Source organism: Phalangium opilio, unplaced genomic scaffold, assembly GCF_054372755.1.
Source record: "Phalangium opilio isolate 3A_F unplaced genomic scaffold, DU_Popi_V2 ptg000217l_1, whole genome shotgun sequence".
Taxonomy (NCBI): Eukaryota; Metazoa; Arthropoda; class Arachnida; order Opiliones; family Phalangiidae; genus Phalangium; species Phalangium opilio.
Genome location: NW_028324218.1, coordinates 14,911,743 through 14,929,114, shown reverse-complemented (window position 1 = coordinate 14,929,114; position 17,372 = coordinate 14,911,743). Strand labels below are relative to the sequence as shown.

The 17,372-nt window shown below is 39.2% G+C and overlaps 3 protein-coding genes across 3 annotated transcripts; 2 read left to right on the top strand and 1 right to left on the bottom strand.

Moving 5' to 3' along the window:
• The first annotated feature begins 2,368 nt into the window (after positions 1-2,368).
• LOC149617979 (uncharacterized) lies at positions 2,369-3,031 on the top strand. The gene has a single exon (XM_089856207.1). It carries the CDS (start codon positions 2,369-2,371, stop codon positions 3,029-3,031), a length of 663 nt encoding a protein of 220 aa, XP_089712333.1.
• A 9-nt stretch (positions 3,032-3,040) lies between these two features.
• Positions 3,041-5,389, top strand: LOC149617978 (uncharacterized). The gene has a single exon (XM_089856206.1). It carries the CDS (start codon positions 3,041-3,043, stop codon positions 5,387-5,389), a length of 2,349 nt encoding a protein of 782 aa, XP_089712332.1.
• A 426-nt stretch (positions 5,390-5,815) lies between these two features.
• Positions 5,816-16,915, bottom strand: LOC149617977 (vitellogenin-6-like). The gene is made up of 20 exons (XM_089857045.1): positions 16,786-16,915; positions 15,127-15,290; positions 13,700-13,834; positions 13,271-13,624; positions 13,068-13,210; positions 12,785-12,983; positions 12,502-12,713; positions 12,275-12,443; positions 12,036-12,209; positions 11,494-11,909; positions 11,330-11,433; positions 10,991-11,271; positions 10,444-10,826; positions 9,872-10,379; positions 8,937-9,227; positions 8,502-8,864; positions 8,143-8,431; positions 7,591-7,997; positions 7,204-7,387; positions 5,816-6,618 (listed from the first exon to the last, which is right to left on the bottom strand). The coding sequence occupies exons 1-20, from the start codon at positions 16,823-16,825 to the stop codon at positions 6,329-6,331; spliced, it is 5,106 nt and encodes a 1,701-aa protein (XP_089713171.1). The 5' UTR covers positions 16,826-16,915; the 3' UTR covers positions 5,816-6,328.
• Positions 16,916-17,372: the final 457 nt, after the last annotated feature.

The following is a 17,372-nucleotide window of genomic DNA, read 5'->3' as shown; positions in this document are numbered from 1 at the left end:
TAGGTGAAGTAAGTTTAGGAGTGTGACCCCCTCCGTAGCGTAGGATTAGGTCTTCCCTATAGCCGGCCCAATTGGTCCGTTTTGGATTGCGTATCTCCGTCCCCGCCGGGACAGAGGTAGTCGCGACAGTAAAGCAGATGTGCCTATGATCCGACAGAGACGGCTCATTAGACACATGCCAGTTAGACACGGAAGACACGAGGTTTTCCGTGGCTAGCGTGAGGTCAATGACCTCCCTTCTATTAGAAGTAACAAAAGTAGGTTCATTGTTTTGATTAAGAATATGGAGTTTGCAACCAACTAAATATTCTAGTAAATCATCACCTCTCCTGTTGCAGTCAGAACTGCCCCACGTGATGTGATGAGCATTGGTGTCGCAGCCAATGATTAGTTTGTACCCTCTCTTTTCACATTGATCGACCAAATTGATCACCTCAATTGTCGGGAGAGAGTCCGCGTCGTGGGCAAAGTATGCAGAGGCAGCCGTGATAGTCAACTTGGCATGCCCAGTGGCCAGGACTAGCTTCACGGCCGCCGTGTCCTGGGACGTGTACAGCGGTAGAGAGATACAGCAAAGATCCCTCCGAACCAGAATACACGCCCTAGGTCTAGCAGCAGTTTGGTCATAAAATAGTGACCCCGCCAGATCAAGACCCTCTATAGCGAACCTCCTGCAGAGTACCGCAGAGGCCGCCTTACTATGGTGCAGATTGATTTGAGTTGCACGTAGCGTCCCCATGGTCGTTAAGAGAGGGGTTCAGAAGGGACCTAGCTACACCTCATCGGTCCCAAGAGGGCTAGTGGCACCTCCCCCCCCCGACAGGCAAGTTCCCAGTCCCTAGATCCTCCCCCTCACCAGGACCACTAGAACGCACATCGGCTGGATCCCGAAGGGTCCCATCCGATTCTTCCAGTAGGGTGGACTCATCCATGGAAGAACAAGCTTCGGAATGAGCCACCCCTTCCCCCTCTGTGCCTAGAGCGACACCAGCGAGCTCCACAGCGAGATCCCCCATCTCGCTAGTCCCACCCCCTGCCGTAGACTCGGCTACAGTGGTTTTGGTGGTTTCCGTGTTCTGAAGGAGTTTGACGGAACCCTTGTCCACTCCAGTAAAGCCCACGAAACCAGCTTTCTTAATGGCTTCCAATGAGGAGCCATCAATGAGCAGTACCCAGTACCGTACGGCCCTGTCCACGTACGTCCGGATACATTTCCAACGTTCAGTGGCAAAACCTGCATTAAGGGCCTTTAGGCGCCGAAACAGCACCGCCGGCTCTTTGGTGATCTGGTCCTTGGTGCGAAACATTACCTTAAACGGCTTAGGGAGTTCGCTAGCTCTCATTACTGAGAGCACCGCATCCCCCACCACCGAGTAGGCTAAGTTGTCCTTCAACCATTGCCCAGTGAACGAATCCTCACAGGAGTATACTAGGGCCCCGGTCGTCAGGCTAAAGTTCGCAAGGCGCGGTAGAGGGCTCCCCGAAAGTATCCCATCCAGCGCCCCTAGAATCGCCTTCTGAATTGGGCCCACGTCTTCCTCCGTGATGACCGCCGTCGGATAGCCTTTTTTGACAATGGCCATCTTTTTTGAGCTGGCGGCGTCACTATAGGACTTAGCCTTTTTCGACGCCGCCTGCGAGATACTGGGTGAGGGAGTCGAATCCTTCGCTCTGGACCTCTTCATTGGGTTGTCACGAGCCGCCGCACCCCCAGCGGGGGTGGAGACCGTTTCAGACCCCGATTTGACCTTTTGCCGAGAAATCTGTCGTTTGAGACGACGACGCACGGTACGTTTCGAGGGCTTGCCAGACACACGCACCGATGAATCGGCACGAGTATCGCTGGATACAAGCCCTTGTAAAGTGGTATCAGTGAGGGTTCTGCCCTGAGCAGACCCCTGCACCGTAGGTTTGTTTGGTTTAGTTTTAGGTAAGTGTTTAGAATCCATAAGAATCCCACGAGTAAGGGGGCAAGTAAACGGTCACCACCCGGTAGTCCCCCACCCGGGTGGAAGGCTAGATACAACGGGGTGTCGCCAGGTGCCCCGAGGGGATCGTTAGCGATACCGTAGTTTTACTTCCCCAGTACCATGCAGCCCTCGGCACGATGCCTCAACACCTTGGCTTGAGAAGGACGCGTATCCGCTTAGCCCACACAACGTAGTGGTAACCAGCTCTCACCACCGAGGAGGTGTGATACTTCGCATTGATGAGGACCCAAGCTAGCGTGTGTAAAGTTAAGAACGCGAGCGGGAAGCCAAAGCAAGGGTGGGAAAGAGAAAACACTCCATCTAGCTTGCGTCCCCAACTTTGAGAGCCAGAATTACCTTGGATTGAAGAAACAAATAATTTGGGTACAAATTTTAACATGGCAAAGAAAAGATTCGAATACCTTTGTCGTCGATTTGAGCGAGACCCAGGCCTACTAGAACACTACGCAGCGATATTCAAAGAATATGAAAACCAAGGAATAATAGAGCAGGTGGACCTAGAGGAACCCACATCGAACGTTGTTTACTACGCCCCACATCAACCCGTCATTGATCAAGAGAGGGAAACTACCCCTGTTAGAGTAGTTTTCGATGCTTCATCCCATGAAAAAGGGAAAAAGTCGCTGAATGAATGCCTCCTGAAGGGACCGAACCTTAATCCTGACTTGTTAGACGTTATGCTAAAGTTTAGGTTCAAAAGAGTTGCAGTTGTGGCTGATATTCAAAAAGCCTTTTTACAAATTTCACTGAGCCCCAAAGATCGAGACGCCGTCAGGTTTATCTGGTTAAACGACCCCTCAAAGTTTAGGGAAAATCCAAAAATTGCGATATATCGCATGAAAAGAGTTTTATTCGGAGTATCATCGAGCCCATTTCATTTAGCCGCTACAATCCGACATCATCTAGAACAATATCGAGAAGCGCTACCTGACACTTGCGAAAAACTAGATTTAGAACTGTACGTTGATGATTTAACTTCAGGGGAAGATGATGTAGATTCAGCGCTTGAATTCTCAAAAAATTCAAAAGAAATATTTTAAGCGTCAAATATGGTTATGAGAAAGTGGAAAAGCAATTCAAATGAACTTATGGAGCGCTACCGAAAAGAAGGCTGGATCGAAAATACCACGAAAGTTAATTGCGAAGAAAAAATTATGACTAACAAAGATAATCCCGAATCAAAAGTATTGGGCATGAGATGGACCCCAGAGAGCGACACTTTCGGTTTCGAAGCCAGAAAGTTAATCAACGATCTGAAGAATTTAGCAAACAGCAAACGTTGTGTTTTACAATCAGCGGCAAGAATATACGATCCACTAGGACTGATTACACCGTACACTATTCGTGTAAAGATTATATTTCAAGCAATGTGGATTAAGAATCTGGGCTGGGACGATAATCTCCCCCTCGAGCTCGCCATTGTATGGAAAAAATGGTGCAGCGAACTGTCCGACCTCTCTTTGATCTCAACTCCTCGGTACGCCTTACTACCCTTCGCTAAAGAAGAAATTCTAAAGATAGAGCTACATTGTTATTGCGACGCTAGTGAAAGCGCGTTCGGAGCGGTCGTATACGTGAGATTAGAATCAAAACAAGGGGAAATAACCACTGAAATGCTAACCTCTAAAGCTAGGGTCGCGCCCACTAAAAGAATTTCACTACCGCGACTTGAGTTAATGGGGGCTCTCGTTGGGGCAAGATTGGTGTTTAGAATTAAAGAGCTTTTGGGATTATCTAATTCCCAAATATATTTATGGTCAGATTCGAGAGTAACCATTTGTTGGATCAAAGATTTACCGCGTTTCAGAAAGATGTTTGTAGCTAACAGAGTTGAAGAAATTCAAAAGTTAACCGATTCGAGTTGGTGGCGTCATTGTCCTGGTAAAGAAAATCCAGCCGATCTGTTAACTAGAGTTCAAACGGTTAAATCTCTAGCGGAAAACGAAAAGTGGTGGCACGGGCCTAAGTGGCTCTCATTGTCTAAAGAAAATTGGCCACCTCAAGAAGATGAAAATTTAACGGAAAATGAGTTTGAAAAGTTAAACGGAAAAACGCGAAAATTAGAAGTATGTCAATTAAAGTGCATAACAGAAGTGGTAGATCCTTTACTAAATCTAAATGATTATTGTAATTTAAATAGAGTTCTAAGAATAACCGCGTGGATCAAGCGCTTCGCGAAAAACGCGAAACCAAATTCTGTTAAAGAGTTATCTCCAATAACGGCGGATGAGGTTAATGAAGCAAAATCTTATTGGATTAAAACGGCACAGCGCGAATGTTTTACGAATGAAATTGAACCGTTAAAGCGTAAAGAACCAATTGAACGAGACTCGAAACTGTACGAGCTAAACCCCTACTTGGATGGAAAGGAACTTTTAAGGGTTGGAGGTCGTCTTCACAAAGCACCCTTGGAATTTGATGAAAAACATCCTATCATCCTTCCCGGAAATCACAGAATTTCAGAACTATTGATAGACCAACAACACGAAAGACTATACCATTCTAGTGTAAACAATACTTTAGCGCAAATTAGAGCAAGCTATTGGCTTATTAGAGGCAGACAAGTAGTAAAGAAACGTTTAAATAATTGTTTAATATGTCGAAAATGGAAAACTAAGCCACTAATTGAAATAACAGCGCCTCTCCCTGAGGATAGAGTAACAAAATCTCCCCCCTTTGAAAATTCAGGTGTAGACTTTGCATTTAAAAAAGCTGACTTAGATTTGCAGAAAATGTGGAAAAATATAAAAAAGGAGGAGGTTTTGAAATGTTTTGGAAATATAGGTGTAAGTTGGAAATTTATAGTTGAAAGAGCCCCATGGTGGGGAGGGTTTTACGAGCGTTTGGTCCGAACTGTCAAAATGGCGTTGAAAAAATCCTTAGGCCACGCGCTTCTAACATATGAGGAATTAAACACCGTTTTAACGGAAATTGAAGCCCAAGTAAATTCAAGACCTTTGTCATACCAGAGTAGCGATAGTTCGGACCTGGCTCCTATAGCCCCCTCCCATTTATGGCTTGGCAAAAGAGTAACCACATTACCTCCAACCACCCAAACTCGAAGTTTGGAAATGAAAACAAGAGACGCGGTGTTAAAACGGATTAAATACCGTGAACAATTATTAGCGAACTTTTGGAACAGATGGACAAGGGAATACCTTCTCGAATTAAGGTCGGCACATAACGTCAAAATGCCAAGTCTTAAAAATCCAATTAAAGAAGATGATGTAGTAATAGTAAATGACTCTAATCAACCGAGATATTTGTGGAAATTGGCCAAAATTGAGAAGATATTACCAGGTCGTGATGGAAAAATCCGATCATGTACCATAAAGTTAGGAAATGGAAAGGTAGTAAGAAGAGCTATAAATCTTCTCTACCCATTAGAAATTAATTAATTAAAAGTTTATGAACCAAATATTGTTCATGGTGGGGAGTATGTTGGGAAATTTTGTATTTGTTGTATCAGGTGGTGGAAAATAATCGATAAAATCTTTAAGCGTAGAATTGTATGAAAATCTGTCAACGTTTTTTCCGAGCTAAAAGCTCACCATAGTAGAAGGGAAAATCACCCAGGTTTTAAGGTTGGTTCTTTTAGAAAAAGGACCACCCTGTAGCTCAGCTAGGAAAGGTTGAGCGAAAAAGCGATCACTTCTCAATAGAAATTCAGAGTGTAATGAAGTACCAAGTTTTCTCTTAAAAATAAAGTTTGTTATGTTACCCAAAATTTCTTGCTTTTTTTCTAAGGGCCAGTAAATTTAACTAGAGTTTCTGAGCAATCAGAAAATATAATACTGAATAGCAAAATAAGAAGGTGAAGATCATTATGTTAGAAAACATTTTTTATTGATTCATGCTGAGTATATGTACAATTATTTTCCCTATCACCGTTTCTAATTCCCATTATCAGGTTTATGTAATTGCATTGAAGATTGATTTCAATCGGATAATTTTTTTTCCTAAATCTAAATAAACCATTTAAAAATCCTTAAAACTGAGAATTTTGTAGATGGAGAACAGATCTTTTTTTTTTTTGAAAAAATATGACGGGCCTAATACTATATTACTCAAAAAGTTAAACACATAGATGAAGAAAGTAATCATAGACCATGTTGAATACACGTAGAAAATTACATTTACCATTTTTTAATAAAATGTGTTCCGATTGCATATCCCGCAATTTAGCAATATGTTAATGAGTATTTAATAAAAATAGTTTACGTAAAGTAAATTTTGGCTTACCATCGAGTTTTATTATATTCCCTAAATTATGGTATATCTATCGGGTTTTTTTTATTTAAGTTGGTAAATGCTGCTTATTATTCAGGGTAAGTCCTCTAAACGTTGCTGGGAATGCAGTCCTCTGGGTGTTCAACTTCACTGAAGTGGTTCTCCGATTTACTCTTCAGCTCAGTAAGGACACGGTTTCGGCTCTCTCTTTGCAAGAAGCGGGCGAAAGAGTCCTTTGAGTTGATGCAGTGGAAGCCAACGTTCTGGGTTACTTTTCGGGTTTCTTTGCAATGGGATGCGCACTCGAGAAGAGGCACTTTGGAAAAGCAAATTTGTCGTTGGCGGCCTTCGACGTAGATGTACTTGTTTTTGTACGCTTTGCACGTAGCGGCTTTACCTGTTAACATTAAGTTGATGAGTTATTTGAATGAAATATAAGTATTGTTTTTGAACATGTCTTTAAATCTTTAGCATTAGGTCTAGTCTGACATTTATAGTAAATTAACAGGAAATTACAATTAATTGAATATTTTTCAGCATGCGATATAGTGTTAAAGGTAAGAGAACTCGTGATTATATTCTGAGTGACTTGTGCCTCTTTTTTTCTAACCTTTTGTTTAGGCCATAGTTATGAAAACCACGACCATTCCCAGAAGCCTATCTTCTCCTCCCTTGGATTGCCTAAAAATCTATTCTCAAAATCCAAGTACCTTTTCCACGTAAGTAAAGGGGGAGGGAACACTCCATATCGGTACATACAAATGAGTTGATACATAACCGTCTCTGTTCATTCTCATTATACAATAAGACTACAGCGCAGGTGCCAAAAATGGAAATGGAAGGCAAAGTTTGACCCCCCGTGTCTTTCCGTCTTAGTTACATAAGGGTCACTGGCGATTTGTAAAGTGTAGAAGAAGTCGAACGCGTTTTTTCGAATAAAAAGTGCATTTGAAACTCTAACAGTCTTTTGAGCGAGTCTTACCGGCATGTTCGCAGGCACTATGGACATCTGGAACTGAACAACCCTCTTGGGGAACGGCATAACTGTAAGCAAATTCTTCGATGTTGTGATATACGCATTGTTCAGGACCTTCGAACTCTAAATGACGTTCATTGTTGAAATTTCCGCAGAGGCCGCATTGTTTACCTCGGTAATAGGGAGATAGCTAAAATATATAAAACGATTTGTTAAAATGCATCAGGTATCGATACATTCTAAGCCCAATAAATATTGATGGACTGGCTAAAACCCCCGTTCTTCTAGTGGCATTGCCTGTTCTTATGGGCCTAAGGTGCTACCCTAAAAGAACGACGCGCCGTGTCTCCATTCCAGTTCACCCTAGATATATTGCAGGACTAGAAATCTTACTTCAGTAATGATGGCCTTTCCGTCAAAGTAGATAATGACTCCGTAGTTATCCGAGTAGATGGAATAGTAAAGTCCATTGTAGACAATGTGGAAAAGTTCTCTATGATGATCACCATCGGTAACTTCGTAGAAATAAGGATCAACGGTTGTAACATCGACCTTTTTCCCATTGACTCGTACGATTAAGTCACTATCGTCGGTTACAGCCAAAATCTCAACCTTGGCTTTGCCAATGAAAGCCTTCAATGCCTTGTTAAATCTCTGGTTGGTGGTTTTTTTGCCTAATACGCTGAAGTATTCGTGAACTGAGCAGTCCTTGGCAATAACTTTGTAGCAGTTGATTTCAGGAAGATGGTAAGATACATTGTCAAAGGTGTGCACGTAGTCTCCCTCAACGGTACAGAAAGCTATGGTAAAATTAAAATTAAGTTATTAGGCAGAAGAAGGAATTGAAAAGGTTTCTATATCCTTTAATAGTAAGGCATGCCTTGAAGAAAACTCATTGAAACCTGCTTTTTAAATTGCAATTTTGGGCCAAACCAAGATGCTTACGTTTTCTGAAGTAGCCATTGTATCTAGCTAAGTTGGTGTGACTGAGATAAGGTGAGGCGCTTAATGGAGTTAGGAACTTCGGAATTGGAACTTGACGGAAGCGAGTATCATCATGCGGGCGTTGAAGATGGATATCGGCCCTGGATCCGGTAACGGAGAAATCAATTTCAATGTTCTCTTTTCCGGCTTCGTTGTTGATACCGAAACGTTCTTGTTCCATGTAGTAGTAAAGTGAATGGTCGACAAAGTTAGAGACCTTGGGAATGGCGTGCAAGAATGACTCCGACATCTAAAAGAATATTATTCTTATTTCGTAGTCACTATTCAGGTTTAGAAAAATATTGGAAATAGCACCATACTTGTCCACCAAGTTCAATGTTGATAAGGTAACGGTGCATCTTGGTGGCGTAGTAGATGTACTTTCTGCAAGGGATTGAATAATGTTGTCCTCTTTGTTCCCTATCTCTCAAGCAGAGTTTATAGTAGTGGGCATATGGGTTATAGTGTAATGGATCAATTTCACCCCTATTTTGTTCTAAACGAATTTGTTCCTCGGAACGTTTCAAAACACCACGGACAGTGATTTTCTTATCAGACTTGCAGTCTTTTCCAAAGTTGACTACCATAGCAGCGTTGATCTTTTGATCCAAGTCTAAAGTGTCTAAGTTGTATAGTTTCTTCATGTCATATTCAGGGTACCTTAAGTTTGCTGAGAGACATACCTAGTTTGAAACGGAACAAAACGTTTTGCAAAAGTACACTATTCTGGCTCATGAAATATGTGTAAGTTTTACTTTGAAATGATCAGTCTCTTGAGCAGAGAACGGCGATCTGTCGTAGAAGACGTTCAACTTTTGGTATTGGTGATCGCAGCTGTGAGTGTGAGCAATTTCCGCTACGGCTTTGCGGTCTTTGCCACCTTTATACTGAAGTTCCACTTTTAAGACGTTGGTGTAGAATTTACGGCCAGGGTAGTTCTTTATGTGTTCTTCAGATCCATCTTCGAAATCAAACGCTTCTGAGCGGTATGGTTTGTTGTCACGAACCTTGGAGTCGTAGTGATCGTAGTTGAGAACTAAATCGATCTGTTCAATGAAAGTAATACGTGTAATATTAATTAACAATTAGTTATTAGAGTTTATGGAAATTATTTCACTTCAAAGAATTCTATTATCTCAAAACGTCTGATTAACAAAATCATCTAGCTGTTATTCTGACTTATTACAATATGATAAAAATGAATTGCAATTTAAATTGTGTTTAGAGATAGCTGTCGTATCTGCGAAAGTTTTTAACGTATCCTGAAACCAATAAATTGTTTGAAGGGGGCGTGGAGAAGTTACGACTCGTATAGTATTATCAGGGCGAAATGTGAAAACCTTATGTTTAGTTCAGCAACTTTCGTCTTGACCATCTTTCAATAGATTTGGGCTTATGGTATGACGCGAAACTGATGTATGGAGTGTCATCATCTCGCAACTTCTAACACCAAGACACCATTTTTATAATTAAAGGGAAACTAAAACATGATATCCGAAATGAGACTGCTTTCTATCAATGGCATCTAATGCACTACTATGTTCTTTGTCGACGCAAAATTCTATATTCAACGACTGTTTTTTGATATTTAAAAGCTTAAAAATTGTGAGTATTGTTGAATTGGTAACATTAGACAAAAATAACCCCTTACTCCCTTTTGACTTAACTGAAACAACAAGGATTAACTTACTTCGTTGGTGGGAGCGTTGTTATCGGGAGTTACATGAACATCAAAATCATACGCAGTGATATAAGGATCCATACTCAAGTAGTATAGCTTATGCCTGAGATCATTTTCGTAAAGGAACTTCCTTATGGAGCCAAGGCTTTCGAAATTGTGCAACTTTCCGTGATAGCCTTCAACGTGAAATCCGTATCCGAAATAGTCATGCCCCAAATTATACTCAACTTTCTTCATTTCTTCCTTCTTATAGTATGGTAATAGACCTTCTTCTTGAACCAGAGGAACGTGGTTTCTGAGATTATCGATATACGTGATAGGGTAGCTGCATTTGTGCAGTAAATTATAGGGCAGGTTCTTCAAGGACTTCAACGTAAACTTGTGTGCCTTCAAGTCGTAGCTTAAGTCGATGTTGATTGGGAGGGAAATGATTTGGCGTCCAACGCGACCGACTCCTAGAGATGTCTTTTCAAATGGCAAATAAACACCCAAGGTGGCTTGCTTCAATTGGTCGTGGCTAAAGAATTATATAAAATTGAATGTGAAAAGACTGATAGAAAAATAAATGAAGTAACACCTACATAAAGTAACCATCAATTCCGAGGTGAACAGAAGTTGGTGGCTCGTTGTTTCGCTTGTCGGGGAAGATGCTAGGTTGTACGTCCAATTTGAAGTGATTGTTGTGGTAGTAAATCATGGTTGGCTCTTTGTAGTTCAAGAAAGCGGGAAGACCAACTTCGAGAGGAATGAACAACAGGTGATCTTTGCCCATTACAAATCTTTTGTATGTAAAGTCTTGGATGTCTTTAAGGTAGTCTTCTACATCTGGTACTCCAAAAGCTCCCTCACGTAGGAAGTTTTCGAAAAGGTGTTCATCGAAATGGAAGAAGGTGATTTCGTTACCGAAAACTCGGAGGCTAAGGTCACCGTGAATGGGCTCGTACTCCCTGGTTTTGATGTGAAGCTGAAAAATTAAATTTTTTTTAAACCAACTCAACTTGACACCAATACCAATAACTGTCACGAGTATTTCGAGAGCGAAAAAGTGGTGATTGAAAGAAAAGTAAATTTTAAGTGCCAAATTCCAATCATTAATTGTTCAAAGGTCTAGAGAATAAATTTATCTACCCTTTCATCAATCTCTTTAAGTTCCTTCTCTACGGAAGCGGTATCTCTTGCAACTCGACGTTTGAAGATATCAAAGAGGGATTTCTTTTCAACAAGCCCTTCGGGTCCAAAGATTCTGTCAAAAAATTTGTCGAGTCCAAAACCGAGGTAAGCAACAGAAAATGTTTCGTAGTGCTTTCCAGAGATGAAGTCGTTTGAACCGTAGTATAGACTGGTTGGAATATAACTGTCGTTTGATGTTATGTACGAGAAAATTGAAGAACCACCAAATCCATATTTTTCTGTAAAATATTGTTACGATCATTATATGATCAAATTAACCGATTTTTTGAATGTTACCGTCGTATCCACTGCTGACGTAAGCTACTGAGTGTCGCAGATCATATTGAACGTGGAAGTCTAGGTGTTCAAGGTGGCGCAACACAATTTGAAGGTGTTTCTTGCTACAATGAGGATGTTTTTTAAATGGTTGGTTGTTAGACGTAAATTGTATGACTACTTACATTTCTCTGTAGCATGGGTAGTCAGAGTGAGCGAGGTGGTAGAAGGAGCTGTATACGTAAGAAGTGACTTGTCGGCTCTGTTCACGATACAGAGCTTGACCGATTGTGTCCAAAAGAACTAAATCGGGATTGGTTCTTAAAATAAAGTTGAAAGCCATGATACGGAGTTCATTTGGCTCAGAATGGTTAAAATAAACTGGAACTAAGATCTCTCGGACCAACTCCGGGTAAGCTCTGGCAGTCCTCCTCAAAGCAATTACAGCAGACACTCGGTAATAAGTGGGATAGTCAAAGTGGTGAATGTATTTCTTTAAGAAGTGGATGCTTTTCTTCAGTCCGAAGTTCCCGGCCGATTTAATGGCAGTGATTCTATCGCGTTCGGTTTGGACTGGGTCTTCAACGTTAGTTATGATGTACTGTGGAAAAAGATTTTAATAGTATGCATATTAAATAAGTATTATAATAAAATAATTTTCAATTTTAAATTAAACTTTCGAGTTCGCTGTCCTATTTAATAACTAAACTTTAATAATAAGACTTACATTGAAGTATTTGACAGCATCTTCAGGAGTGCAAATTCGCTTGGCAGTGGATGGATACTTTTGGTGCTCGTAGTAGTTACTAACGCAATTTTCGTAGACAATTGAGCTGAGAGACAAGTAACATGTGGCCTTCTGTCTTGGGTATAGCTTAGTGATGTCTTTTTCACAAAGTCTCTGCAGTTAGAAAACGGTAATGAAACCTTTTATTACTTACATGTGTAAAGGCTCGTGTAACTTACGTAGATGGCATCCAAAAGAACTTCATGGGGTTCTTTGATGCTCTGTGGCAAAACTTCCAAAAAGTGTTGGACGGTTATCTTCGGAAGGACATTCTTTTGAACCAAGCGTTTGAAAAAAAGGATGGCAGGGTTGGTACCAGAAACAGCCAAAACATCCATGAATAGGTTGCTAAACAGAATAATTAATTATTACTGATGTTAAAATGAAACATCCCAAGTAACATTACTATTTGGCGAGTTGTTCCTTCGTGATTTGTTCACCGGGAGCCCTATCTTTGTGGACATATTGATTATGGAAATCTTGAATGTCTTGCAATGATAAGGTCGAAATCAGTTTGACGATTTCAAGAAATTTGACGGTTCCTCTTTTTTCCTTAATGTGTTTAGAGAACTCCTGATCGGTGTACGATTGAACGAGCTCCAGAAAAACTTGGCCGATCTGCAATGTGTTTTGATGGCATCTTAAATGAACTCTTCGATTACTGCATTTTAGAAAATTGATAAAATTACCTCTTCAATGTTGGCCTTTCCATCCAAAAGGTGATACAAATAGTGAGGTTTCTCTAAATCGACAATCTCGGAAAAGTCATGAGTGTATGGAAACTCGAAGAGTAAGTTTTCTTTGGTAACAACGTCTCCTGTTACGGTGAAGAATTGAACGTCATCGCTGGATCCAATCTCACGGTCAAACAACAATTGCAGAGTTCGACTGAAAGTGATACATAATATATTAATTAACTTAAGACCTAATATAAGACTTAATATTCTGCAAGAGTATTGAATGGCTTCTAACTTGGCTTGAGTTGATGGACGCTCTCCTTCTAGGGTGTAAGGCAAGAAGTAAAGTTCACCAACGGTATCAACCCGTTCAATGAGGAAGTTCATGCGATTTCCTTTCATGTTGTAGTAGTAGATGTCACTCAAGTGAATTGGGTGCTAAGTTAAGCAATTTCTTAGTTTCTAATGACAAGAAACATTTTAAGGATAATGACTTACTTCTTGCTCGGAGCAATCAGAGCAGGTATCATAGTGATTGCTGTGATAGAAAAGGTATGGCATCTTCACGCAATTCATGAAATTCCTGGACTTTGTTACGTTAAAAACTGGTTCAGTGTGGAAGGCATCTTCGTCTGATCCAATTTCGTATATCGTTTCGCATTCACCAGTAACTCCGACCTCCATTGCTTTGAAATAGTGAGATGATGGGTCCGGTCCAGTCAAGCGTCCACTGTGGTCAACACGTTGAATGACATCAACGTGATCCAAGTTCAGTTGGAGCAATGAAACGAGACCTTTCTTGAGATTGACTGAATAAGCCGCGTCGTTGCGGTTGAAGACCAGCTTCTTGACCTGAAATTTATATTGGAGTTTATGGCTACGGTTTTGATGATATTTAAGGAAAGTCTTGTTTATTTGAGGACTTACGATTCCATGTTCAAAGTAAACTTTGAATGGTTTCTCAATATGCTCGGTAATTTCATTGTGTTCGCGCAAGTTATAATCATAACTTTCGGAACCAACAACTCGAAGATTGGCCTTGTCATAGACTAAATCGTCAACCTAAAATGTAATTTATTTATTTAGTTAAATCGGTAGAAAAACTTGAAAATTGGATGATGTTAGTCGTATAATGTAAGTGTAGAGTTCATTTAGATCGATTCTAATTTCACTGAGAGAAACATTAATAAGGAACTATCGCTCATTGTCTAGAACCATTTCGCTGAAACGTGGTAAACTTGGTCTCCCCAACCTTACTATAAATTTAACGTCTTATGTTTTCAATACGGGTAAAGAACATATCGTTTCGGGCACCTGTATTAGTTGCAAAAACAGCGGATATACATGATAGAGCCTGTAATAGTGTGGGAAAATGTTTTCAAGCCTTATATTGGATTGGCCGGTATTCACGACTGGCCGTCGACTATACCATAAATTTAAATTATTCGATATTTTGAAGGTACTACCATTAATTTACTTATATATAACCTAGAGGCTATTTAAATGGTGTTGTCACTGTCAACATACGGTTTTACTTTAAATACCGCCTTCGCCTTAATTCCTTCCACATCACTAAAGGGGATAAGGCCGAACTCTTTTTTACCGTGAGATTACAGGCCTATAGTATAAATACTCGTATTCTAATACAGGCGTAAATTCACGGTACTAGCATAAAATTATAATCTACAATTAAGTTCCTATATCCAAATGGCATCTATAGTCGACTATTTTGTAGCATACAGCCTACCCCAACTTGGTATTAATATATATAAGACAAGAGTCCTATTTAGTGTACTCTCAATATGAAACGCGAGAATGTATTAAAATTCTAATGTATTCTGACTTAAAAACCATGGTAAAAACTTGATCGTCTTTTGCCCCGTTTTTCATTTGAAACGTAAAACATCAGTACTGTGCGGGGTGGAAAGTACCGCGTGATCAGTGTAAAAACCGTAGGTCGAAGCTAGCGGGGAATAAACCCACGATATAGAAGAGAGCCAGGCCACACCCATATATACTTAAATAGCCACAGGGCGTCACCAGGGAAAGAAAAATATCTCTTGTATTTTTAGCGTCCGATCTCTTGGAAGCACTGACGTACGTCAAAGGGGGGGGGGAGAGACGTTCCACCAAACAGTTTCAGATGTCTACTTTATGTGGAGGATTTCTTATGGTATTACTCATGCTAGTAAGACTGAGAGGTTCGGTTACACGAAATCATAGGAAAGCATTTTTTTTTTCTAAATAAGGAATTGAAATGGAAAGTAATTAACAAAATAGGGAATCGCTTATTTTTCGCGGAACTAACGCTAAAATAGTATATAAAAATGGGTTTAGTTTTCAGTGTTATTTACCTTGATCACAAAGAAATCGTCGTGCGGTTGAATGTGAACTTTGCTCTTGAAAAAGAAGCCGGAATGTTGATGGTGTTTCGCATTATATTCTTTGAAAACGCTCGCTTCATAGCTGTACACATATTCGTGGCCCGTTAAATAGCCACCATAGGCATACGCTGATACTGTCAGATTAAGAGTTTAAGAAAATCTATTTAAAAATGGTTTCTGCCTTCGTTAGGAAAGAACGAAATATATATCCTCTAAGAAATTCATTAATGCATCGTTATTCGTCTAATATAATCCCTGAGGCGGATGTCAGTCTGTTTTCTCCTTCTCAGGCTTCTAATCCTACTTTTGGGTGAGTTAGATTAGAAGGCTAAAATTTGCAAAGGGGTAGTCGAGGACATTTTTTTTGGTTACCGAAGCAGATATACTTAAAAAATTTAAATATAATCTAAGTAATTTATAATAAAGATTTTAGGCTAAGTAGAGCTAATGTGTAAAAAAAAATATAATATATTAGATTAGATTTAGGTAATTAAATAAAATAATAATATATTAGATCAGATTTAGGTAATTAAATAAAATAATAATATATTAGATCAGATGGGGTTACTTAAATAAAATAATAATATATAAGATCAGATGGGGTTAATTAAATAAAATAATAATATATTGGATCAGATTGAGGTAATTAAATAAAATAATAATATATTAGATCAGATGGGGTTACTTAAATAAAAAAATAATATATAAGATCAGATGGGGTTAATTAAATAAAATAACAATACATTGGAACAGATTGAGGGAATTAAATAAAATAATAGTATATTGGATCAGATTGAGGTAATTAAATAAAATAATAGTATATTGGATCAGATTGAGGTAATTAAATAAAATAATAGTATATTGGATCAGATTGAGGTAATTAAATAAAATAATAATATATTGGATCAGATTGAGGTAATTAAATAAAATAATAATATATTAGATCAGATTGAGGTAATTAAATAAAATAATAATATATTAGATCAGATTGAGGTAATTGAGTAAAATAATATTATATGAGAATCGATTGACAGAAATTAAGCTCGAATGTTAAGGAAAAATTATACCCCGTAATATTCGAATCGAGCGACATTATTTAAAGGTTCATAGCTTTATCATGTACAAAATTTCAAATTTGTGATGAAACCTATTTTTCAGTTGTATTTTCTAAGAAAGTTCACAATACAATTAATTTTTCACCCTGCAGAGTAGATTGCTTAAAGTTTAATGATAAACCCGTAACTAGTATACATAACAATATCGATCTGCTGACCAAAAAATAAAAACTGAATATTAAAAATTTCTCTTTAAAGAATTTTGTTCGGTTTTAATTTACATAAAACAAAATAAATTGCATCATCGTTAGCGTTACTGGGTTCCTACTGTTTTTATTCGAGTTGAGGTTAAGCCTAAAACTCTCTAGAATAAATCAAAGACCAATGAGCTACATCCGTGATTACTTAAATATGAGTTTTGTTTTTTTCAAAAATTACTGCAGAATCGTAACTTCTAGAGAATAAATAAAAGTAATTCTAAAACGTTCTAAAGACTACACTTCACGTAGGGCACAAAGATTGATTTACATAAGTCTATTGCTAAAGCAAAAATAATAGACTAAAGATAGCTTACCGACAAAAGCCGCGAGGGTGAGAATAACGCCTTGCTTCATTTTGGTCAAACCTCTAAGCCCAGTCAGAGGGAATCACAAGGTTTCTTCGCTCCGCATCCTTCTTTTATACTTTGCTAAATCGTCGTCACGTGGTCACGTAACGTTAGCTTTTGATCTGATTTCATACAGACACTTCAGAAATACTCGAGACGATAAGATATTAAGAAAAAATATTTTTTCTACAGTCTCGTCTTGGGCTATATTGGAAGTTGTCAATACGAGCCCAGAAACCGAGAAAACCCTATGAAGCTCGATAACAACATTTATCAAATGTCTAAAAAGAGGTTTCGTTTAATCACGGTAGACATTATAATATCTTTAAATAACACGCATTTCTAATTTGGTGGTTAGCAACAACCAGAATTTACTAGGGTTGCAAGGGTGGCGCAAGCTTTCATATGAGCGGATCCCATAATAGCGGTACTCATAACTGCGGATCCCCAAATAGCGGTTTCCAAAAAAAAAGTTGTTAAGCCGTTAAGGCAGTTACCAAAACATCGGTTCTGGTAAACGCGGCGTACCGTTACAGCAGTTCCCAAAAGAGCAG

Coding starts and splice junctions, on each gene's coding strand:
- LOC149617979 (XM_089856207.1), top strand. CDS start 2,369: ATGGCAAAGAAAAGATTCGAATACCTTTGTCGTCGATTTGAGCGAGAC.
- LOC149617978 (XM_089856206.1), top strand. CDS start 3,041: ATGGTTATGAGAAAGTGGAAAAGCAATTCAAATGAACTTATGGAGCGC.
- LOC149617977 (XM_089857045.1), bottom strand. CDS start 16,825: ATGAAGCAAGGCGTTATTCTCACCCTCGCGGCTTTTGTCG. Junction 12,444..12,501: donor AAGGAACAACTCGCCAAATA/GTAATGTTACTT, acceptor TATTCTGTTTAG/CAACCTATTCATGGATGTTT. Junction 7,388..7,590: donor GAAAGGCCATCATTACTGAA/GTAAGATTTCTA, acceptor TATATATTTTAG/CTATCTCCCTATTACCGAGG.